Source organism: Eimeria tenella, genomic scaffold (genome assembly GCF_000499545.2).
Source record: "Eimeria tenella Houghton genomic scaffold, Eth_scaff49, whole genome shotgun sequence".
In the NCBI taxonomy this organism is placed as follows: domain Eukaryota; phylum Apicomplexa; class Conoidasida; order Eucoccidiorida; family Eimeriidae; genus Eimeria; species Eimeria tenella.
In genome coordinates, this window is record NW_013543393.1 from 192,451 (window position 1) to 212,302 (window position 19,852).

At 48.7% G+C, this 19,852-nt stretch overlaps 4 protein-coding genes across 4 annotated transcripts in view; 2 read left to right on the forward strand and 2 right to left on the reverse strand.

Annotated features, from left to right (window-relative positions):
• The window catches only part of ETH_00023690 (uncharacterized protein), a gene marked incomplete at both ends in the record, with an annotated part of 14,282 nt that extends 5,279 nt beyond the window's left edge, over window positions 1–9,003 (reverse strand). Inside the window, 8 exons of the mRNA XM_013377241.1 lie at window positions 226–531; window positions 1,826–2,036; window positions 3,157–3,263; window positions 3,460–3,534; window positions 4,082–4,325; window positions 4,495–4,563; window positions 4,924–5,004; window positions 5,917–9,003. Of these exons, the coding sequence (XP_013232695.1) occupies window positions 226–531; window positions 1,826–2,036; window positions 3,157–3,263; window positions 3,460–3,534; window positions 4,082–4,325; window positions 4,495–4,563; window positions 4,924–5,004; window positions 5,917–9,003 (4,180 nt within the window). The remainder of the gene's footprint in view (window positions 1–225; window positions 532–1,825; window positions 2,037–3,156; window positions 3,264–3,459; window positions 3,535–4,081; window positions 4,326–4,494; window positions 4,564–4,923; window positions 5,005–5,916) is intronic.
• Window positions 9,004–9,919: 916 nt separating this feature from the next.
• ETH_00023695 (uncharacterized protein) lies at window positions 9,920–14,434 on the forward strand (the record flags this gene model as incomplete). Its single annotated transcript, XM_013377242.1, has 8 exons — window positions 9,920–10,009; window positions 10,065–10,895; window positions 11,155–11,216; window positions 11,304–13,105; window positions 13,212–13,466; window positions 13,595–13,770; window positions 14,070–14,139; window positions 14,301–14,434. The coding sequence occupies 8 exons, from the start codon at window positions 9,920–9,922 to the stop codon at window positions 14,432–14,434; spliced, it is 3,420 nt and encodes a 1,139-aa protein (XP_013232696.1).
• Window positions 14,435–16,463: 2,029 nt separating this feature from the next.
• ETH_00023700 (uncharacterized protein) lies at window positions 16,464–18,136 on the forward strand (the record flags this gene model as incomplete). The annotated part of the gene is made up of 4 exons (XM_013377243.1): window positions 16,464–16,741; window positions 16,849–17,146; window positions 17,242–17,529; window positions 17,651–18,136. 4 exons carry the CDS (start codon window positions 16,464–16,466, stop codon window positions 18,134–18,136), a joined length of 1,350 nt encoding a protein of 449 aa, XP_013232697.1.
• A 384-nt stretch (window positions 18,137–18,520) lies between these two features.
• Window positions 18,521–19,273, reverse strand: ETH_00023705 (uncharacterized protein; the record flags this gene model as incomplete). Its single annotated transcript, XM_013377244.1, has 4 exons — window positions 18,521–18,686; window positions 18,749–18,876; window positions 18,937–19,091; window positions 19,156–19,273. The coding sequence occupies 4 exons, from the start codon at window positions 19,271–19,273 to the stop codon at window positions 18,521–18,523; spliced, it is 567 nt and encodes a 188-aa protein (XP_013232698.1).
• Window positions 19,274–19,852: the final 579 nt, after the last annotated feature.

Here is a 19,852-nt window from a genome sequence, read left to right on the forward strand (position 1 = left end):
GCTGCTGCTGCAGCGTCTAGCTCATTACCCTTGACTTTAACTTCCCCGCCGATTATCAGTTGAAGCCCTGCACTCGTAAACCACGTTTTAGGGTTTAGGGTTTAGGGTTTAGGGTGTGGGCCTCTCGTTTGTCCCCTGCTCGCTGTTCAAGCATTTCAACGTGAAGCGCTTTTCCGTCTTCGATTTCAACAAATAAGGGTTTAGGGTTTAGGGTTTAGGGTTTACCGTTGATTTGAATGTCTACATTGATATCTTTTTCCAATTCGATTTGCTGCTTGAGGTAAATGGCCAAATAGCCAATTGCTTCTTGGCGGGCAAGTGCTGCTGCAGCAATCCAGTTTTGCTGCTGCTGCCTCGCAGCAGCAGCAGCAGCAGCAAGCAGCAGCAGCAAACCCGAACCCCACAGACACAACTCCCGCAGCCGCAGCAAATATTTTATTTTAATTTCTTTTTTCATTTTATAAAATTCATTTTGCAAACTTTCGTCTGCAGCGCTCCAGCAGCGACTCCCCAACCGCCGGTATATGCTGCCTGCACACAAACCCTAAACCCTAAACCCTAAACCCTAGCAGCAGGCGCCAAGTTCGAGTGTGCGCGGGTGGTAAGCTGCTCGCTACTGGAGTCTGGGCTGTCAGTTCTTCTTGTAGAGTGCCTTAAACCCCAAACCCTAAACCCTAAACCCTAAACCCTAAACCCTAAACCCTAAACCCTAAACCCTAAACCCTAAACCCTAAACCCTAAACCCTAAACCCTACGGAGGGGAGACCAAAGCACCAGCTTTATTTGCCTTCCTATTTGAGAGCTATTTAGTGTTTCGACTCTTCTTAATTAAACAATAAATAAATAAATCCTTATCCGTTTATTTATTTATTTATTTATTTGGTTTATTTATTTATTTATTTATTTAGGGTTTGTTCTTACTGGCTGTGGACTCTCTTTGTTTTGTTTTTTTCTTTTCTTCATTTTGTTTTCCAAAATTAAATTCAAATAAATCCAGAGGCAGCACTGCGCGACTTGCTGCTGCTTCTAGGCCCTAGCATCAGCAGCAGCAGCAGCAGCAGCAACGGCAGCAGCAGGACAAGTGGGAAGAGCTAATCATGTTGTGGTGTTTCCTGGGAGCCCAGCCCTAATAAACCCTAAACCCTAAACCCTAAACCCTAAACCCTGAGCCGAAGCTCGTCATCTCGCTGAACCCTCTGCCTGTTTATCTGAATTTCGAGCTCCAGGGCATGCTGCCTGGGCCAAGGGTTTAGGGTTTAGGGTTTAGGGTTTAGGGTTTGGGCGTGCTTCGAAGGGGTGGGTCTTCCACTTGACGGCGGTTTGGTCTTGCTTGAGAAGAGGGTTTAGCGCAGCAGCAGCTTCAGCAGCAGCAACTTCTTTCAAATTAATTAAATTTGTCACTTCTGATTCTGTTTGTTTTTGTTGGCACCTTTCCAGCAGCGGCAGGTTCAGCGAGGTGTACAGACAGTCGGACACAAACTCGTCCAGGCCCCAGTACCTGATTGCAAATTGTTTCTCCACTTATTTATGTATTTATTCATTTATTTATTTATTTGTTTGTTTGTTTGTTTGTTTGTTTGTTTGTTTATTATTTATTTATTTATTAAGTGGTTCAAACAGTAAAATGATCGGTTGAGCCAAACTAGCGCATTGTTGAGGTGTATGTACAGCTCAGGCAGGGGAATTGGATCAAATGTTTTCTTTTGTTTCGGCCCACAAAAGAAATAAAAAGCGACAGAATTAACAAGAAAAATAACAATAATCAAAATAATTACAATTAAAAGAGCAATTAAAACAAATAATGGAACTAATTAAGAGCTTTTACCCCCCCCCTTCCCGTCATTTGGGGTGTACAGACACCTGGCGATCTCGGCCTCCACGGCCATGGCCACTTGCGCGCCCAAAAGTTCGGCAAAAGAAGAAGTGACATTTAATTCATTTATTCTTTTTATTTCCTTTTCTGCTTTCTGCCGCTCCGCCTCTTCTTGGCAGTACAGAGAATCTATCAACTCGTCCACTCGCAAGTGCAGCTCCTCCTGAAACAAACCCTAAACCCTAAACCCTAAACCCTAAACCCTAAACCCTAAACCCTAACTAAGGTGGTGCTGAAGCTCATCTCCCTACTAAGAAGGCATAAAAGATCAGCAACAGCAGCAGCAACAACAACAACAGCAATACACGCAGCAGCAGCAACAGCAGCAGCAGCAACAACATCAGCAGCAAGATCAACAGCACCATCAACAGCAGCATAAACAGCAGCAGCAGCAGCAGCAGCAGCAGCAGGACCTTGATGTGGGGCAGTTTGACGTGGTCCCCCAGCAGGTTTCTGGCTTGTTTGTAGTTATTTAAAAAGTTTCTAATTTGTTCATTTGTTTCATTTTTTTGATTTAAAAGTTCTGCAATTCTGTTTTGAATTCGCAAAAAAGAAAAACGAAAACTTGTGTCAAACTCCGCACTCCACGCCAGCAGCTGCAACAGAAAGTAATAAAAGAATTAAAAAAAAACTAAAAAAAAATTAAAAAAGAATTCAAAAAAAGAAATTCGAAAAGGAAATCCAAAAAAGAAATTCAAAATGGAATTCAAGAAAGACTTCAAACGGGATTTTTTGCAGGCATTTGGGTGTACAGACACTCCAGACTCTTATTTATATTTTTTTATAAATTCTTTTCTTCTTTTCAAAAAATGAAATTGAGGAAAATAACTTTTAAATGAAATTAAAATTAAAAGTTATTCGAAGCAACAAATCCAAAAAGAACAAATTGCAAAATAAATGACAAGTTCCAAAAAACAATTTTCAAATCAATTCATTCATGTGCAAACAAACTCAAGCAGCATATAATCAATGAATAAATAAAAAAATAAATGAATAAATAAATAAATAATAAAAAATAATAAATAATAAATAAATAATAAATGGATACGTAAATAAATAAATGGACAAATGAAAAAGAAGACTTCCGAGTTGCTTTTAAAAAGAAAAAAAGAAAAGGAATTGAAAAAACAAAAACAAGAAACTAAGATAAACCAATCAAACAACATAAAAACAAAAGAGAACAGGAACTCAAATCAAAAAACCAAAAAGGAAAAAAAGAAAAAAGAAAAAAAGAAAAAAAGAAAAATGAGACCCCCGCGAGTTCAGGTGTACAGACACCTCACCTGGGCCACCGAAGTCAAAAAGCCCTCCGTTAAGTCCAACCATTGTTCTTTCAAATATACTTTTGTTTCTTCTTCCATTTGCTCCAGCCGCTGGCTCCACAGAGACCCTTCACGCGCCAGCCAGCCCTAGGGTTTAGGGTTTAGGGTTTAGGGTTTGGGGTTTCGGGTTTGGGGTTTAGGGTTTGGGGTTTATGGGCATGGGGTGATTTGAGAGGGTTGGAAGCCTGGGGACTCTCTCAGCTGCCCCAAGGGCTTAAGGTTTAGGGTTTAGGGTTTAGGGTTTAGGGTTTAGGGTTTGCGGACTGAAGGAGTGGTTTGCGTTGCTGCTCGATTCGTCTTCAAGGTTTTGCTGCTCCTTCTCTCCAGCTGCTTCTTCTCCTAAATGAAATAAAAAGAAATTAAATTAAATTAATTAAACCAATAAAATTAATTTAATTAATTTAATTTTTATTTTTGTTGATTTAATTGAATTAATTAAATCAACAAAAATAAATTTAAATTGAATTAAATTAATTAAATATAGTAGAATAAATTAATTTAAATGAATAAAATAAATTAAATTAAATTAAAAGTGAAAATAAATTTAATTTCAAAATCAGCTGATGAGCCAATTCCGTTGCTGCAAACCCGAAGCAATAAAACCCCATACCATTTTATTTGCTTTTTATTATTTATTTATTTATTTATTACTTATTTATTTATTTATTTTTTATTTATTTATTTATTTATTTTATATTTTTTATTTTTTATTTGTCGTTTTGCGCCTGGCCGCCACATTGGCCATTTTATTTTGATTGCACACTTAGCAGCAGCAGCTGCAGCAGCAGCAGCAGCACATGCAGCAGCGGCTGCAGCAGCTGCTCCTGCTGTTGCTACCCCTTCTGCTGCTGCTGCTGCTGCTGATATTCCCGCTGCAGCTGCTTACCCTCTGCTGCTGGTGCTGCTGCTGCTGCACCAGCACTTGCAGTGCCCGAGCCTGCTGCTGCAGCTGCCGCTGCTGCTGTTGTTGTTTCAGTCGGGTTTGCTGCTGCTGCACCCGTTGCTGCTGCTGCTCCTCCTGTTCCTTCAGCAGCAGCAGCAGCAGCTGCTGCTGCTGCTGCTGCTGCTGCTGCTGCTTTCTTTTCCTTGGCCTTTAGTGCTTCCACCTTCAAAGCTAAAATACGGTCTATCTGTGCAGTTGCATTCAAACCCTAAACCCTAAACCCTAAACCCTCAACCCTAAACCCTAAACTCTAAACGCTAGAATCTAAGCCGTTCCTTTGAACGTTAAATCCAACCCTTGCTATTGAACCCCTAGTCCCAAACCCTAAACCCTAAACCCTAAACCCTAAACCCTACTTTTTGTGTGGCAGCTGCAAATATTTCGCTTGTGTCTGTGCTGCTGAGCTTGAGCAGCCGGGGCTCCTCCTTCCGGCAAACAAAAAACAAGAGACAAAAAATATAAAATTAAATTAAAATTAAAATTAAAATTGAAATTAAATAAAGTTATTTTAATTCTTTTTCTCATTTAATGCCACTTGAAGAAAGCAGTAGACAAACGCGAGGCACAGAGCTGCCGGGAGAACCAAAACAACCGAGGGTTTAGGGTTTAGGGTTTAGGGTTTAGGGTTTAGGGTTTGCCACTGCAACAGTGAGTGTAGTTTTAAAGAAAAAAAGCTGTACGACGTAGTGGAGTGCTGTCGCCGTTAGCAGGAGACACCTTAGGGTCTAGGGTTTAGGGTTTAGGGCTTAGGGTTTAGGGTTTAGGGTTTAGGGTTTAGGGTTTACTTGAATGCCAAAGTTCGTAAGAAACTCCTGTACGAATTCTTGGTGCGCTTCGAAGGCAAAAGACAAATCCAGAAGAGACAGCTGAAATAAAAATAAATAAATAAATAAATAAACAAGTTAATTAATTAATCAATTAATTAACTAATCAATTAATTAATTACTTAATTAATATTAAATAAAAAATTTTACGCACAATAAATAAATAAATAAAGATTATTGCATCAAGCTCTGGGCAGGAGGGGCAAAAGAAAAACAGAGAAAAGACGGCTGTTCAAACCCTAAACCCTGAGCCCTAAACCCTAAACCCTAAAACCTAAACCCTAAACCCTAAACCCTAAACCTTAGTCTTCCGCGCTAAACCGAATGCCCAAGCCTGAGGCGCGAAAGCCTAAATCCTAGCCCTAAACCCTAAACCCTAAACCCTAAACCCTAAACCCTAAACCCTAAACCCGAGCCGGATCGCTGTGTACCGACTTGCAGCCTTTAGAGCTTTCCTGTATGAATTAATGTAAAGCGAATTAGCGAATTGATTAATCAATCTATTTATTCATTTTTATTTATTTATTTATTTATTTATTTATTTATTTTTATTCGTGTGTTTGTTTTGTATTTGTTCATTTAGTTGATCGTCAGAGATCATCGCCTGGTCCAGTGCATGACTCCGCGGGTCTCCAGGATAAGCAAAAAGGGGGGAAATGGCCATTTAAAAAAACAAAAAGAGATTCTTAAGAAAGGAAATAAAATAAAAAAGGAAAATAAATAAAAATGAAATGATAAAAACGAAAAAGAACAAAAAAGAGAACAGAAATGAAGAAGAAACGAGCGCGACACTGGCGAGGCGTCCGGCGGCGCTCAGGTGTCGCGACAGGCGATCCGGAGGGAAAAATGGATATTTTGGAAATAAAATGCGAGAAATGAATTGAATAAATAAAATTTAATAAATTAGAAACATTTAATTTGGCACTTGGGGCTTTATTTTGCGGAGTGGGTTACTTTGCTGCTGCTGCCCGCCTGTGGCATGGGCACGACGAAGGCGCTCTTCTCCTTGATGATCTCGCCGTCGCTCGGAGGCTTTAATTCATTTAAAATAAACCCCGAAATTACTTTTTCCAAATAAATATACTGATTAATAGTTGTGGGAAACCCGAGGAGGATCCAGCCGCAACGGGGTGCCTCCGCAGTTGTCGATACACCCGAGCTGTTGCTGCTCCCGCCTCTGCTGCTGCTGTCTTGCCCCGACGGTGCTGCTGCTGCTGCTGCCTTGCCTCTGCCGCGCTTCCCTGAGCCCTTGCTGCTGCTGCTGCTGCTGCTGCTGCTATTTGCTTTGCTGCTGTCCCCCGGGGGCTCTTCGAAGGCGGAAGAACACAGCCGCCGCAGCTGCTCCTCCGGGGTGTACGTACACTCCGCAGCAGCAAACAGCCGATTCAGCTTTTCGGCAATCAGCAAAACTGAAACTTCATCTGGCAGTTCTTTTCCTTTGGTCAAGTAGTTCGCAGCAACACGCCCCAACTCCACCAAAGACAACTCACTTCCTCCTGCTGCTCGTGGGCTTGCTGCTGCTTCTGCTGCTGCTGCTGCTGCTGCTACATTCTCTTCCTGTTGCTGTTGCTGTTTCTGCTGTTGTTGTTGTTGTTGTTGCTGCTGCTGCTGCTGAGGCTGCAGGGGCTCTTTTGCGTTGCTGCTGCCAGCGTTCGTCCCGTCTTCGGCTGCCGCAGCAGCAGCAGCAGCAGCAGCATCTGCTGCTGCTGCTGCTTCCATTGCCTCCTGAACTGTTCGCTCAAGAGTTACTACTTCGAGTTTGTACCTGCTGGCTAGCTGGCCGGCTAGCGCTAGCTGCCCACTGTTGGGTTTGCCAGTAATTATAATGCGGAGAGCAGCAGCAGCAGCAGCAGCAGGTTGGGGGGGCGCAGAAGCTGCTGCTGCTGCTGCTTCTGCTGCGTCCAGCAGCAGACTGACCAATTCGCCAACAGACTCCAGCTGCGGCGCTTCCACCGGTGCAGCAGCAGCAGCAGCAGCAGCAGCAGGTGCTGCATCGGCGTCTGCCGCAGCAGCATCATCCGAGCTGGTTGTGGGAGCAGCAGCAGACACGCTGCTCGGAGCAGCAGCTGCTTTCGCCGCTCCTGCGGCTGCTGCTGCTGCTGCTGCTGCTGGACTTTCTGCGTTTGCAGCAGCAGCAGCAGCTGCTGCTGCTGCTGCCTGCTCAGCAGCGCCCCCGCCCTGCGCGTCCCTATTAGCAGCGCCACTACCATCATTAATGCCATTATTATTATTATTACTATTATTATTATTATTATTATTATTATTATGATTGCGAAGAAGAGCAGCAGCAAAGTCCTGCATGGAGGGGGCGGGGGGCAGCCAGGGGAAGAGCTGCGGGAAGCTGAGGGGCCCCCAGGGGCCCCTGGCGTTCAAAAAGTCTTTAATTTGAATAATGAAAGAAAAAGAAAGTGGAGAAAGAGGGGGCCTCATTTGCAGCTGGGGTGTACGTACACCTGGCGGCGCCGCGGGCAGCCGCACCAGCACCTGGCGCTGCCCGCGCCACACCCCTCCTGCTGCTGCTGCTGCTGCTGCTGGCTGCTGCTGCTGCTGCTGCTGCTGCTGCTCGCCGGCGACGAAGGCGGAGAGCCAGCCGCGCAGCACGCGGGAGGGCAGGCTGGGGCTGTTGTGGCTCTCCTTGTACTCTGCTGCTGCTAATGCCATTTCAATTAAATCTTTTGAAAGAAGTTCGCATGCACTGACGAGCCGCGAGCGCTTGAGGGCCCTGCGCAGTGTACGTACACCCCGCCACACGCGCGCCTGCTCCTCCGCCGCTGCGCGCGTCAGCAGCGCCTCCTGCTGCTGCTGCAGCGCCAAGTGCCGCTGCTGCTGCAGCGCCGCCTGCTGCTGCTGCTGCTGCAGCAGCTCCCGCCGCACCTCCGCGTTGCTGCGCACCACGCCCTCGTACGCCCGCGCCCGGGCCACAGCAGCAGCCAGCTTCGCCCCATCCACCGAACGCCTGCTGCTGCTGCTGCTGCTGCTGCTGCTGCTGCTGGCGGCCGCCGCGGCGGGCGCAGCAGCAGCAGCGACGTGGGCAGTGAGCGCCTCTCTGCACTGCTGCGCCTGCTGCATCAGCAGCTGCTGCCGCCTCCTGGCCCTTTCGTAGCTTTCTGCTTCGTGAGCTTCTTTTGCTGCATGCAGCTGCTGCAGCAGCTGCGAGTTGAACTCCACTTGGCTCTGCGCCGACGGCAGCCGCAGACACATCTGCTGCAGCACTTCCTCCACGGCCCGCCCGCACCCCCCGCAGGGGACCCCCGGGGGGCCCCCCGGGGCCCCGCCGCCCGGGGGGCCCCCCGGGGGGCCCCCAGGAGCTCCGGGGGCCCCCGGGGCCCCCAAAGCCCTTGGGGTTTCCGCAGCGCGAGGGGAAGAAGCCGCGCGGGGCGAGCGGGGCGAAGAGGGGCCCCCCGGGGGGGGCAGGGGGGCCCCCGGGGGGCTGGCTAGGCCCTGGCGCTGGAGGCTGAGCTCGAATGCATCAATGCAGTCGAAAACTTGGGCCCTCGCGGTGGCATTTGAAGAAGTTTTTGGTTTTCGAGGAGAAACAGAAGTGGCGGAGAGAGGCGGGGGCTCGAGGGCTGCGCGCGCGGGTTTCGCGCGAGGTGGAGATACACCCGAGGAGCGGGGCTGTGCAGGTTTGCGAGTTGGGTCGTTTGGGGACCTTCCACTTTTTTCTTTTGCGAGTTTTTGGGAGGACTGTGCAAGAAGAGTGTCAATGGAGGCCTTTTGCTGCTGCTGCTTCGCAGCAGCAGCTTCTTGAATGCGCTGCAGAAGCCTTGCTGCTGCTCCGGACTTGGTGCCGATTATGTTTTGCATTAAACCCGCACTTAATTGAATTCCTATTTGCGCCAAAGCTGGCCGCAAAGCTGCGAAGTTCTGCGCCTTTGCGGCCTCGCCGCCGCAGCTTTGAAAGCCCCGCAGGTCCTGCAGCAGCGACAGCCGCAGCAGCACTTCTGCAAACAGGAAGCCGTCCGCAAAGTCCGTTTCCACGCAAACAACGGGCTTGGAAAGCTCCAGGCTTTCCAGCCAGTTCAAAAGAGAAACGCTCATTTTAACATTTGAAAAAAACAAAAAAAATGCACTTCAAACTCCCATTTTCCCGGGAAAACCCCCGATACCCCCAAGTGACCCTGCTGCCCCCAGCCGCACCGGTGCAGACAAACCCCGATTTAGTTCAAATTCATTCTCTTTGCTCCATTAGTTCCAATTCTTTTGTTTATTTGTTTCATTTCTTTGAATTCATTTGCCTTTCAATGCCTTTTCGCTAAAAAATGCAACAAAAAGCCCGCGTTCAACTGCTCCGGCTTCCGGGGCTGCAGATATTCAAGTTTTGGGACTGGCCACGACAGCCACAATGCAAATGCGGCAAACAACTCCACTCCGAGTGTGAAAATTTAGAATTCTCAATTATTTAAATGCTCTCTAAACGCTTTTAATTCTTCGAGTTGCTCATTTCTCCTTCAGTTGCGGGGTTTCCCCATGATCACGTGCACGCTGCAGCACAGACAGACGGAAGCTCTGCGGCGGTGTGCAAAGTTCATAGCCGCTGATCCGCCTAAATATGAATTCAAATATCAAATTGGGAAAATAAAAGGCTGAAGGGCTTTTGAAGTGCCGGCGAATTCGGCAGTCTTTGCGGCCGCCTCGCCTGTGAAACGAAACGGAAAGCGGCTGGACATGGAGCCCTCAGCGACTGAAAACAACTGCTTCTGGCCTTTACTGAATTAGTTTTGCAAAATAAAGTTAAATAAAAGTTTAATTTGAACTTTAAAATCAATTTATTTCGCATTGTGTCGCCTTCGTTTCGAGTGTCTCGGGAGGTGCGTCAAGTGACGCCTGAGATCGCGCGCAAGATCTTGACAGAATATATGCTCATGTCGGCCTTAGCAGACCTCCGTTCACCACTTTCTTTAAGGTTTTGCCATTAAAAATGATACCGAAAAGTCTGAATGATTTGAAACTTCACATGGCATATTCTCAAAGATCGGAGCTCGCGGCGCCCGACCTCTCGCCACCGGAATGCCGGGAATACAGCGCTTTTAATTTGAATTCGACGGTAATCCTTTTTGTTTTGCATTTCTCATGACACAGTTGCACAAATTACCCATTAGGAAGCCCAAAATACTCAAGGATACTGGCCTTCTCAGCAGCGGTGGAACGCAAACCTGTACAGCGGCGCCGCTGCCGCTGCTGCCGACTGCACCTCCCTGCCCCCCAAACGCCCTTCCCCACAAACTGCGCATGCACTCGGGAGCCACTGCAGCTTTTCTGAGCATGAGAGGCAGAGCTCCGGGGGCCCGGGGGGCCCTCCCCCACGCTGCAGCGTGGAGTTCAGCAGCGGACTTGAACGCCACAGCTTTCCGCCCTGGGCCTCCAGCCAGACGCAGCCCGCGGCGCGAGCCTATTGCTCTGGCTTGGGGGGAAGCAGATCGCCTCAGGGCCCCTCTTCGAGGCCCGAGGGCCCCCCCCAAACTGTTTTGCCTTATCCATTTTCTTCAAGTTCCCAGTCGCTTTCCTTGAGGACAAACTGCTCCTATGAGCAGCAGCGGGCCTCTCTGCCCGACAGTAGCCTCCGCACCAACCCGGCTGCTGCTTTGGGCGTCTTTTGGGGCCACAGGCAGCAGCAGCAGCAGCAGCAACAGCAGCAGAAAGCCCCGCGGGAGAGCTGGTGCATGCCAGCAGCAGCTCAAGAGGGCGCTGCTGCTTCGCTGCGAGAAGCAGCAGCAGCTTGTGACGGCTCTCAGGGCTTTTCCTTGCCCCTGCCCCTTTCCCAAGACTGCAGCAGACATACAACCCAAAAAGAAGCAGCAGCACAAGTGCCAGCTGCAGCAACCTCAAAGGCCCCGGGGGCCCCCGGGGCTCCCGGGGCCCCCGGGGGCCCCAGGGGCCCCCCGGGGTCTCGGGGTAGTGTGTCTCAGTGCTGTTCAACTCAAGCGGACACAGTGAGTTCGACGCAGCGTGCTGCTGCTGCTGCTGCTGCAGCTGCATGCGACCCTCCCAAGGCAAGTTTGTGCAGCTTGAAAAGTCTTTTTGAAGTGCAAATGAATTGAAACAAACAGGCGAGGAAGCCAACAGTGCTGCAGCACTACATGCGGCTGGAGGGCATCCTGCAGCACAGCAACAAGTACAGGTTTGTTGAATTGCTGCTGCTTCCGGATCTTCTTTGCTTCTCACGTTTGCTGCGGTGTACGTACACCGCAGGTACCTCAAGTACTTCGACAGCAAGGCCACTGCCGACTCGAAGTCCCGCTTTTGGTTGAAATGTAAGGCAGCAAAACCCCACTGACGCAGCAGCAGCAGCAGCAGCAACAGCAGCAAACCCCTGCAGGCGCCTACTGCTCTTCTAATAGGATTTACCGCAAACACGAAACTCTAAGGAAACACATGGAGACAGAAGCGTGTGGCTGGAGCGCACAGGGACTCTCATCAAGCTCCCAGCAGCTGCTGGCAGCAAACGCCAAACTGCAGGAGCAGCAGCAGCAGCAGCAGCAGCAGCAGCGGAAACGGCCGAGTGGGGAGACAGAGGGCAGCAGCGGAGAACAAGGAAGCACTAAAAGAGCACTCACAGCAACTGTAGCAGCAAATGCCGAGGGCTGTGCCAGCAGCTTTATAGCCTTGGAGTGGCAGCAGCATCAACAGCAGCAGCAGCAGCAACAGCAGCAGCATCAACAGCAGCAGCAGCAGCGGCAGCAGCAGCACCAACAAGAGCAACAACAGGCTTTTTCAAGTCGGGAAAGGCAAGGAGATAGAGCCGCAGCAGCAGCAGAGCTGCACCAGCTGGACTGTCTGCAGCCAAACATGAGCTCCTATCCCTTCAACAGAGCAGCAGCAGCAGCAGCAGCAGCAGCAAGGGAAGGCAGGAGCATGAGCAGCATAAATCCTTATTTGTATTTGGGACTAGCGAGCCGCCAGCTGCAAGCAGCACCTCCAGCTGCTACTGCTGCTGCTGCTGCTGCTGCTGCCAACAGGCAGCAAGCTGCATGCAGCATGGGCTTCTCCGGGGCTCTCTTGCCTGAGTCTCATCTTTTTCGCTGCAGCGAGCAGCAGCTAGCTGCCTTTGCTGCCTCCGCAGCCTCCCACCCAGCAGCAGCAGCAGCAGCAGCAGCAGCAGGGGAGCAGCAGCTGTCGTCAAAGGCTTCGGATGTCTCGACTTGTTTGGAAGAGCTGCCGCTGGAGCAGCTGCTGCGGCGCCTTTCGAAGCAAGACGTGCAAATGCTTATACAATCGACGCTGCGCCCCGCAGCAGAAGAGCAACAACAAGCAGCAGCAGCAGCAGCAGCAGCAGCAGCAGAAGCAGAAGCAGTAGCAGCAGCAGCAGCTGCTGCTGCTGTGGCTGCTGCAGCACGAACGCCACAGCCAGAAGCAGCAGCGGCTGCTGCTGCTGCTTCTGCTGTTGCTGCGGCACAAACACCGCAGCCAGAAAATGCAATAGAAACAGCTGCAGCTGCAGCAGCACAGGCGCCTGCAACAGAACCCGCAGCAGCAGAAAAAACGGCAACAGCAACTGCAGCAGCAGCAGAAGCAGCGGCAGCAATGGAGCCAGCGGCAGAAACAACAGCAGCCCCAACAGCAGCAGCAGCAGCAGTAGTGGCTCTCCCTGGCTCTCGAAAACTGCACAACCGAACGCATGCAGCAGCAAAAAAAGCAGAAGGGCCCCTCAGCAGCTCCAAGGCAGCAGCAGCAAAGGCCAAGAAGACACAAAAGCCAGAAGATGGAGTGAAAAGAAAAGGAAGAAAGACAAAAGAAAAAAAGGAAAAGTTTAATAAATTAATTCCCACTTTTGCTGCCAACGCCTGCCACCTCAGACGCTCTCTTCCCGCATCATATCAATCCCCTGAGGACGATCAGCAGCAGCAGGAGCAGCAGCAGCACGAGCAGCAGCAGCACGACAAGCAGCAGCACAAGCAGCAGCAGCACGAGCAGCAGAGGCAAGAGCAGCAGCAGCACGAGCAGACGTCAGAAGAGGCAGCCGCCGGTGCTGTTGAGACTTCATTGTCCTCAACTCCAGCAGCAGCAGCAACAGCAGCAACAACAGCAGCAGCAGAAGCAACAGCAGCAGCAGGCAGCAGCAGCAGCACGAAGCAGAGCGCAAAGGTGTCCGCTCAAAAGTACCGCAGCTGCGGTGTACAGACAATCTTGCACATGGAATACTGTAAGCCACTTCTTCATTATTTATTTATTTACTTATATATTTATTTTTTAATCTATTTATCTTTTGTTTTGTTATTTATTATTTATTTTATTTATTTGCACCGCAGTGGAGGAGGCGCTGCTGTTTTACGCGTCGAGCAGCAAAAGGCGCAGCAAAAAGAAGTTGAAAATGAAAGCAGAAAAAGAAATGAAAAACAAAAAAGAAAAAGAAAAAGAAATGCAAAATAAAGAAGAAACAGAAAAAGAAATTAAAAACAAAAATGAATCCAAAAAAGAAATTAAAATCAAGAAGACGCAGCAGCGGCGAAGTGACACTGCAGCAGCACACGAGGGCGCAGCAAACGAAGCAAGCAGCAACGTCAGTAGGACATTTCTTCATTTTTAATTTGATAATCAACTAATTGATTAATTAATTAATTAATTGATTAATTAATTAATTAATCAATTGTATTCATTTATTCTTTTATTTATTTATTTAATTTTAATTCAGCTGGAGGAAAGGAAAGACGCGCTGCATGCGCTCCGCAGCAGCAGGCGAGGGACTCGCAGCAAGTTGAACAGGGAAGGAAGCAAAGCAGCAGCAAAAGCTGCAGCAGCAGCAGCAGCAGCAAAAGCAACAAAGAAAAGCCAAAGGACTTCGATTTTGCTCCGAGACAAACACCAGGAGTCTGAGGCGAGTGCAACAACTCTTTAAATGCATTCGAAGCAGCAGCAGCTTTTTCTTCACTTAAAACGTTTCTTTGCTTTTCTTGCTGCTGCAGGTCTCTTGCTGCTGCTGCTGCTGCTGTTGCTGTTGCTGCTGCTAGAGTTATTCGGCTTCTTGCTACTAACTTCCCAGTTGCATTTTAGTTTTATTTATTGTGCACTTTCTCTTCATTTGTTCCATTCTTTGTTTGATTTAATTAAAAGCAAACAGCAAATGGATTTAATTGCATTTAGATTCTTTTATTTCTTTTCCTCTTCAGGCGCTGCGGCAGCAGAGCGTCGAGTCCCCGTGGCTGCTGGTTGGAGCGAATCTTTTGATTTCGGAGAAGTGTGAGTTGCTGTTCATTTCGAATTCTAAATAAAACAATTTAAACAAATAAATGAACTAATTGCTGCGCCCCGGAGCCTCTGCTGGCCTGCTGCTGCTGCTGCTGCTGCTGCTGCGCGGGTTTTGATTTGATTGCAGCTTTTAATTTCTGTTGCTGCTGCAGACTGCGACTTGTGGGAAAGCTGTACTGTCACTTCTTACTTCCCGCACACCCAGCGCCACGAGGTGTCTGTACACTCCAGCGGCAGCCTCAAGCGCCTCAGGCTTTCTGAACTGCAGCTGCGCATTCAGAACTAAATTTATTTCTTTTTGTTTCCTTTTATTTCTCTTATTTTTTTATTTCTTCTTTTTATTTCTTTTATTTCTTCTGGACGGGCCCATTTCTTGAACAGACTTGGCTTCTTTTAGAAACGCTTTTCCTCCTTGCAGCTCCATTTGTGTCTTCTTTTTTCTTCATTTTCAAAAAAGTCCTCATATTTCTCTTTTGAACAATTGCATTTCTTTTTCAACAAAAGTATTCTTTTCTTCCATTCATTTAATTCCTTTTCTTACTCTCCAGGCCTCACCCAATTCTCTTCATTTCTTTTCTCTTTGCAGCATTTTGCAAAAAGAAGTTCCACTTTAATTCCTCTCGTTGCTGCAGATTTCACTTTCTTGTTTGCTGTGGAGTGTTCTGCTCCGCAGCAAACAATTCAACAAAGTGCAGTTTGAGATTATTTCCAAAATAAAAAATAAAAATAATTTCTGTAAAGTCTTTGTTGGTTTCATTGATTTGCAGTTCAATTTAATTCAAACTTGAATTTAATACGAAACACTTCCAGTTTGTGAAATGCAGTTCAAATTCAACTTGAACGAAAAGCGGCGACTTTCAAGTTCGGGGAAGTGCGCATGCGTGTTCACAACTAGAACCCGAGGGGAAAGTGAAGAAAAGAAATTAATTCGAAAAGATCGAAACGGAAACTTAAAAACTAATTTCATTTCTTCAAATACTCCCCGACACAACTTCAAAGACCACTGCGCTTCCAGGCTTCGCTGCAGCAAGCCAACGCACTTGAACTGCTGCTTTCTTTGAAGTCTTTTCGTTTCTTTTCTTTTTCTTTTCTTTTCTTTTCTTTTCTTTCCTTTTCTTTTCTTTGCTTCTTAGAGATGAATAAATTGGCAAGCAATTTGAAGAAGAAAAGAAACAAAGACGCCGCGCATTTCATCGCAGGGCTTTCTGTCTGATCACATTTGCATTTGCAAATGACTTGACTTGAAAATGTGCCGAAGTGGCTTTCTTGAAGTACTGCTTTCTTTTGCTTTCTTCAACAACTTTATTTTGAATGGGCAGATCAAAACTTCCCAACTGCAGATTGTTGAACTTCGTCGTTTTCAAACTTTCGCTTCTTTTTATTTGCGCACTCGAAGCTTTACTTCGCTCCAATTCACGTTTTGCTTGCAGTGAATGCGGGAGGTCAGCAGAAAGCGCAGCGCCACTCAGTGACATTGCGATTTCCCCGAAGTGGAAATAAAAGACCTCGAAATGCGTCTTCTCAAGTGGAAAACATCAATTATTTAAAGTTTTAAATCATATTTTTCGTGCGTGCAGATCTCTAGTGCTCGCCTACGCCTAAAACTGCAGCCGTCCAGGAAACTCCTGTGCAGACTCACGGAGTGTTGCAGCTTACATTGATTGAAGCTGAATTTCAAATTAAGGCAAATTTCTTCCGAATTCATAAGTTTATTTCGAGTTGAAAAGCTAAAAGGGCTGCAGGAAAACCGGAAACGAAGAAAAACTGTTCATTCATGCAAGTTGCCTGGTTACTCGCCATTGGCAAGACCACACACCTCGGTGATACTCCTGGGATCTGTATGCTTTAATAAATAGGGGAATCTCACAAGTTATTTAAAATTTAGTTGCGAATAAATGACTAAATTGAACTTCTGGCGGCGGTGATAACGCCTAGAGAACAGTGCCGCTGTGCAGTACTGAAATTCTGAATCGGTAACCTTCTCGAAAGCGGACGGCAGGGGTCCGAATTCCACGAAAAAACGCTGCAAAGAGCAGATCATGTTTCAATGCATGAAAGTTTTCGATTTTTCAGAAGTCTTCAAAGATTTCGACATCTGTTTCCTTCAGTCAGTCCTTCCCTCGGCAGCAGCCCCACCTGGGGCTGCCGCCGAGGCTTGGCCGATCCATTGCGTGTTGAAGCATTTAGAAGCAAAATTGGACCTGCAGCCAATATTTTGCAGACTGTTCTCAAATTATTGTTTCTAAGCTTGCAAAAGGCTCACAATTAGGAGTGTCTGGTGGCGTTGCAAGTGCGGCTCGCTATGGTACTTCGAAATGGGACCAGGGCCTGAGGAAACTTCGTCATCAAACCCAAAAGGTTCAAGAACTGCTGACTTTGGCGCTTCCAACTCGAGCAAAGACCTCCACCACGCGCACTTGCATGCAGCTCCGAAGACCAGCCTCTCCCCCCTCACTGGCGCAGAACACCGGGACAAACTCGAGAGGCGCTTGCAGGCCCAGCTGAGGGATGGAACCCGCAGCAAAAATGTCAAGCGACTTGGAGACCCTCTAGTGAAGCACCTCCTGCGGGTGGCGGGCAACGCAGCCTACAGGTCGGCTGCAGTGCGAGGGCCTTTTGCTTCACGGGCGCCAGAGCTCTTAGTTTGGTTCTTCGCTGCGCATGCATTTCTGTTGAGTTCTTTGCATGCACTCCTCTCAGGGACTTGCGGCAAAGTGTCATAGCCACGGGGAGAACGCTTGTATGCGAGCTACTCAGCAACTTCCCTTGCAGGCGTTTGGCCGTGCGTCGTCGAAGCTTGGCAGCGCTACAGGCTCTACTCCCTTCTTTATACAGCGCTGGAAGTCCTCCCCTCAATGAACAAACCAGCAGCGCAACGCATGATGCCAAATTTGAACTGCCTCTCCAGGATGCGAGGCACTCCGACTACTTCAAGACGCGCTCTCGGCTCAACACAAACGTCGAGACGCACTTTGTCAGCAACAGAATTCTGCGGAAGGTACGTTAGACAACACTGATTAGTCGTCATCTATACATTTGTGGTGGAGTTCAAGCCAAGAAAAACGCGTAACGCCTCAATGCAAGTGCTTTCAGGTGGCGGGCTTTCAATCTTACGACGACGGCTGCGTTGCTGAAATGCGAATGCCAGACCAAGCCGATGACTTCGCGGACATTCGACTGCTGCTCTGCCTGGGCCATATTCCGCCGTCTCTGGGACGAATCGATCAGTCGACGAGAGCATCAAAGCACTCCCCGGAAGGCCTGGATTCTGGAACAGTTGGAACATTGCTTAGAACTGCAGCTGCTCTGCAGTGGCAGGGTGCTTGGATCTTGCCGTCGTGTCCCGATGTATTCAACCCGCTTGCAATAAGAGCGTCACAGGTACGGCAGCAGCATCCCGAGTATGGCGATAGCAACGTATGGCACCTAACTGATATGTTTGAACCGTTTAAAGTGCTTGTCACCATTTTTGCACTCATCTATTCGTGTACCTTATGCGTAGGGAGCTCTCTTTTGGCTACCGTATCGTCGAGGCAGTGTAGAGGAACTGGTTGAGCTTTGTCGGGCCAAAGAGCTGGCTTTGTGTGTGCCTCACGAAAGCGGCAGCCCCGTACGATCAGCAGGGCTTTTTGAACAAGAAAAGAAGGGTGTTTGCCTTGTTTTGGATTGGAGTCTAATGAATAGTGCGATAATGGGCAGCAGCAGAAAGGAACCAAGAGAGGATTCCACCAGTTTGCCTGAGAGCTCCCATGCTTCATCAGCGATTTCGAAGGACGCATCGAGACGCGCGAAAGCAGGAAATTCTATCTTCAAGCCGGACATTTTTGTGTCGCTCGATGCAGACATCGCCCCGGAAGGAACTATGCATCTTCTGCATCCGATTACCGTAGCATCAATGTTGATTTACCACATCAAGCACGTACACTTTCCCTCTCTAACCGGCTCACCTTATCTTTTTTCTGTGAAACAGAGCACTAAGGCTATGTGAAATTTGGTGTCGCGTAGCCACTACACTTGACAGCGAGTTCAACTGTGTTCTGAAGCATGTAGTCGAAAGCTGTGTCGAAACAAGAGTCTAGGTAAGGATACGAAGTCAAAAATCTTGAGCTAACGACACGCGTTACGCAAGCTGCCAGATTAGACAGTGGCAGGAGCAACGGCGACGTATTCGCTGCTTGTTGCGGCGACGATGCTGGCCAGGGTTGTCGCGTAGAAAGCTGAAGGAATCGCACGTGGGCACGTGTGTCAAACATAAATTCCGCTCGCAAGCAGCCTACCGATCAGTGCCCGGGTGACGAATGCGACGATGTTGAGCCTCCTGAAGCGCAAGTACGTTGTCGTGTTCGTTTGTTGCAATTTGTTGCGTGTGTAATTACTTGACGAGAAGGGTGAAGACGAGCTCAAGCAGCATTCCAGCGAGGGCGACGTTGAAGACGGAGCGCCAGTCGCTGCTGACGGCGACCTTCGCGAAGTAGGCCTTGGACGAGAACGCAAAGAGGGTAGCGACGTAGAGGCCGCGGACAACAATGGTGAGCTTCCTATAAGAACAACACAGCTCAACTTTGGCGGTGCGGCTTCAAGAGAGTTCGCGTTTTCCTACCAGAGGCTGCTGACGTTCGTCAACGTCTGGGCAAGCGCGCGGGCGACGCCGCCCGTGTGGAACGGAGAGATGGTCATGGAGAACAGGAAGAGCTCCGTCAGGATGCCGACAGAGAGCGCCGTCAGGAACTGGAGAGGCGACAGTCACTGACACCAACTCAGCGGGACTTGCAGCAGCGGCGCGCTTACCCGTCTGCGGTTGTTGCAGATGGCTTCATCGACTTCTTCCACAGTGGCATAGCGACGGGGAAAGCCGGAGAGAGTTTCAGCTTGCTGCGCCACAGCCGCGTCTTCCGACTTCTCTTCAGTCGCGGCTTCTTCAGTCGCGCCGGGAAGGGGGAGGCCTGGAGGCAGTTGCAGTGATTGGTGCAGCCCCAGCGGAGAAGACGTGAGCCAAGACAAGCTTACCTATGACGGACGCTCCCGCGGCGTCGTGCACCAGGATGTTCAGGAGATCCTCGCTGATCTTGCTCTTGGGCAGGACCACCCCGGCCTCAGGGGCCAACGCCGCTTGACAGGCCGACATCTTTTCTAGTCGAATGGGTAGCATGTAACGGCCCTCCAACCAAAAGTTCAAAATCACAATCAGTGGACATCTGACGGCGCGCCGCCAAACTGCACAGCTGCAACTACCGAGCTGTCTCGACACCTCAACTCAAGCCGTGCCACTTCGCGTCACGAACCCACACCCCCGTGCCAATTTGCAGAAAGCCACCGATCATGGCTTCACTTTCAATTTTTCTGCAGTTTCTCGCTATTTTTTCCGCATTCAAGAGAATTGGAAGCAGTTGCCTCGCCGTCATGCCTACGCCTCTCAGCTGTGACCATTTCCAACTGTTCAAGAACGACTGAGTTGTGCAGCGCGCATTCAACTGAACTACTCGGCGCATTACAACTTCGCAACGCCTGTAACGTAGCAAACGCTCTGCCAATAGGTGAAATAGTTAGAGCCGTCTGAACAGATACGGCCGACTTGTGCATGATCTTGCCTGTTGCGCACTTCGCGCGCCTCACCCACAGCTTAGGAAGTTGATAGACTTCAGTAGTAGCGCCTCCACTCAGCTCATTTGCATGCGATACAATGTATGTTTGTATGTTGGCAGCA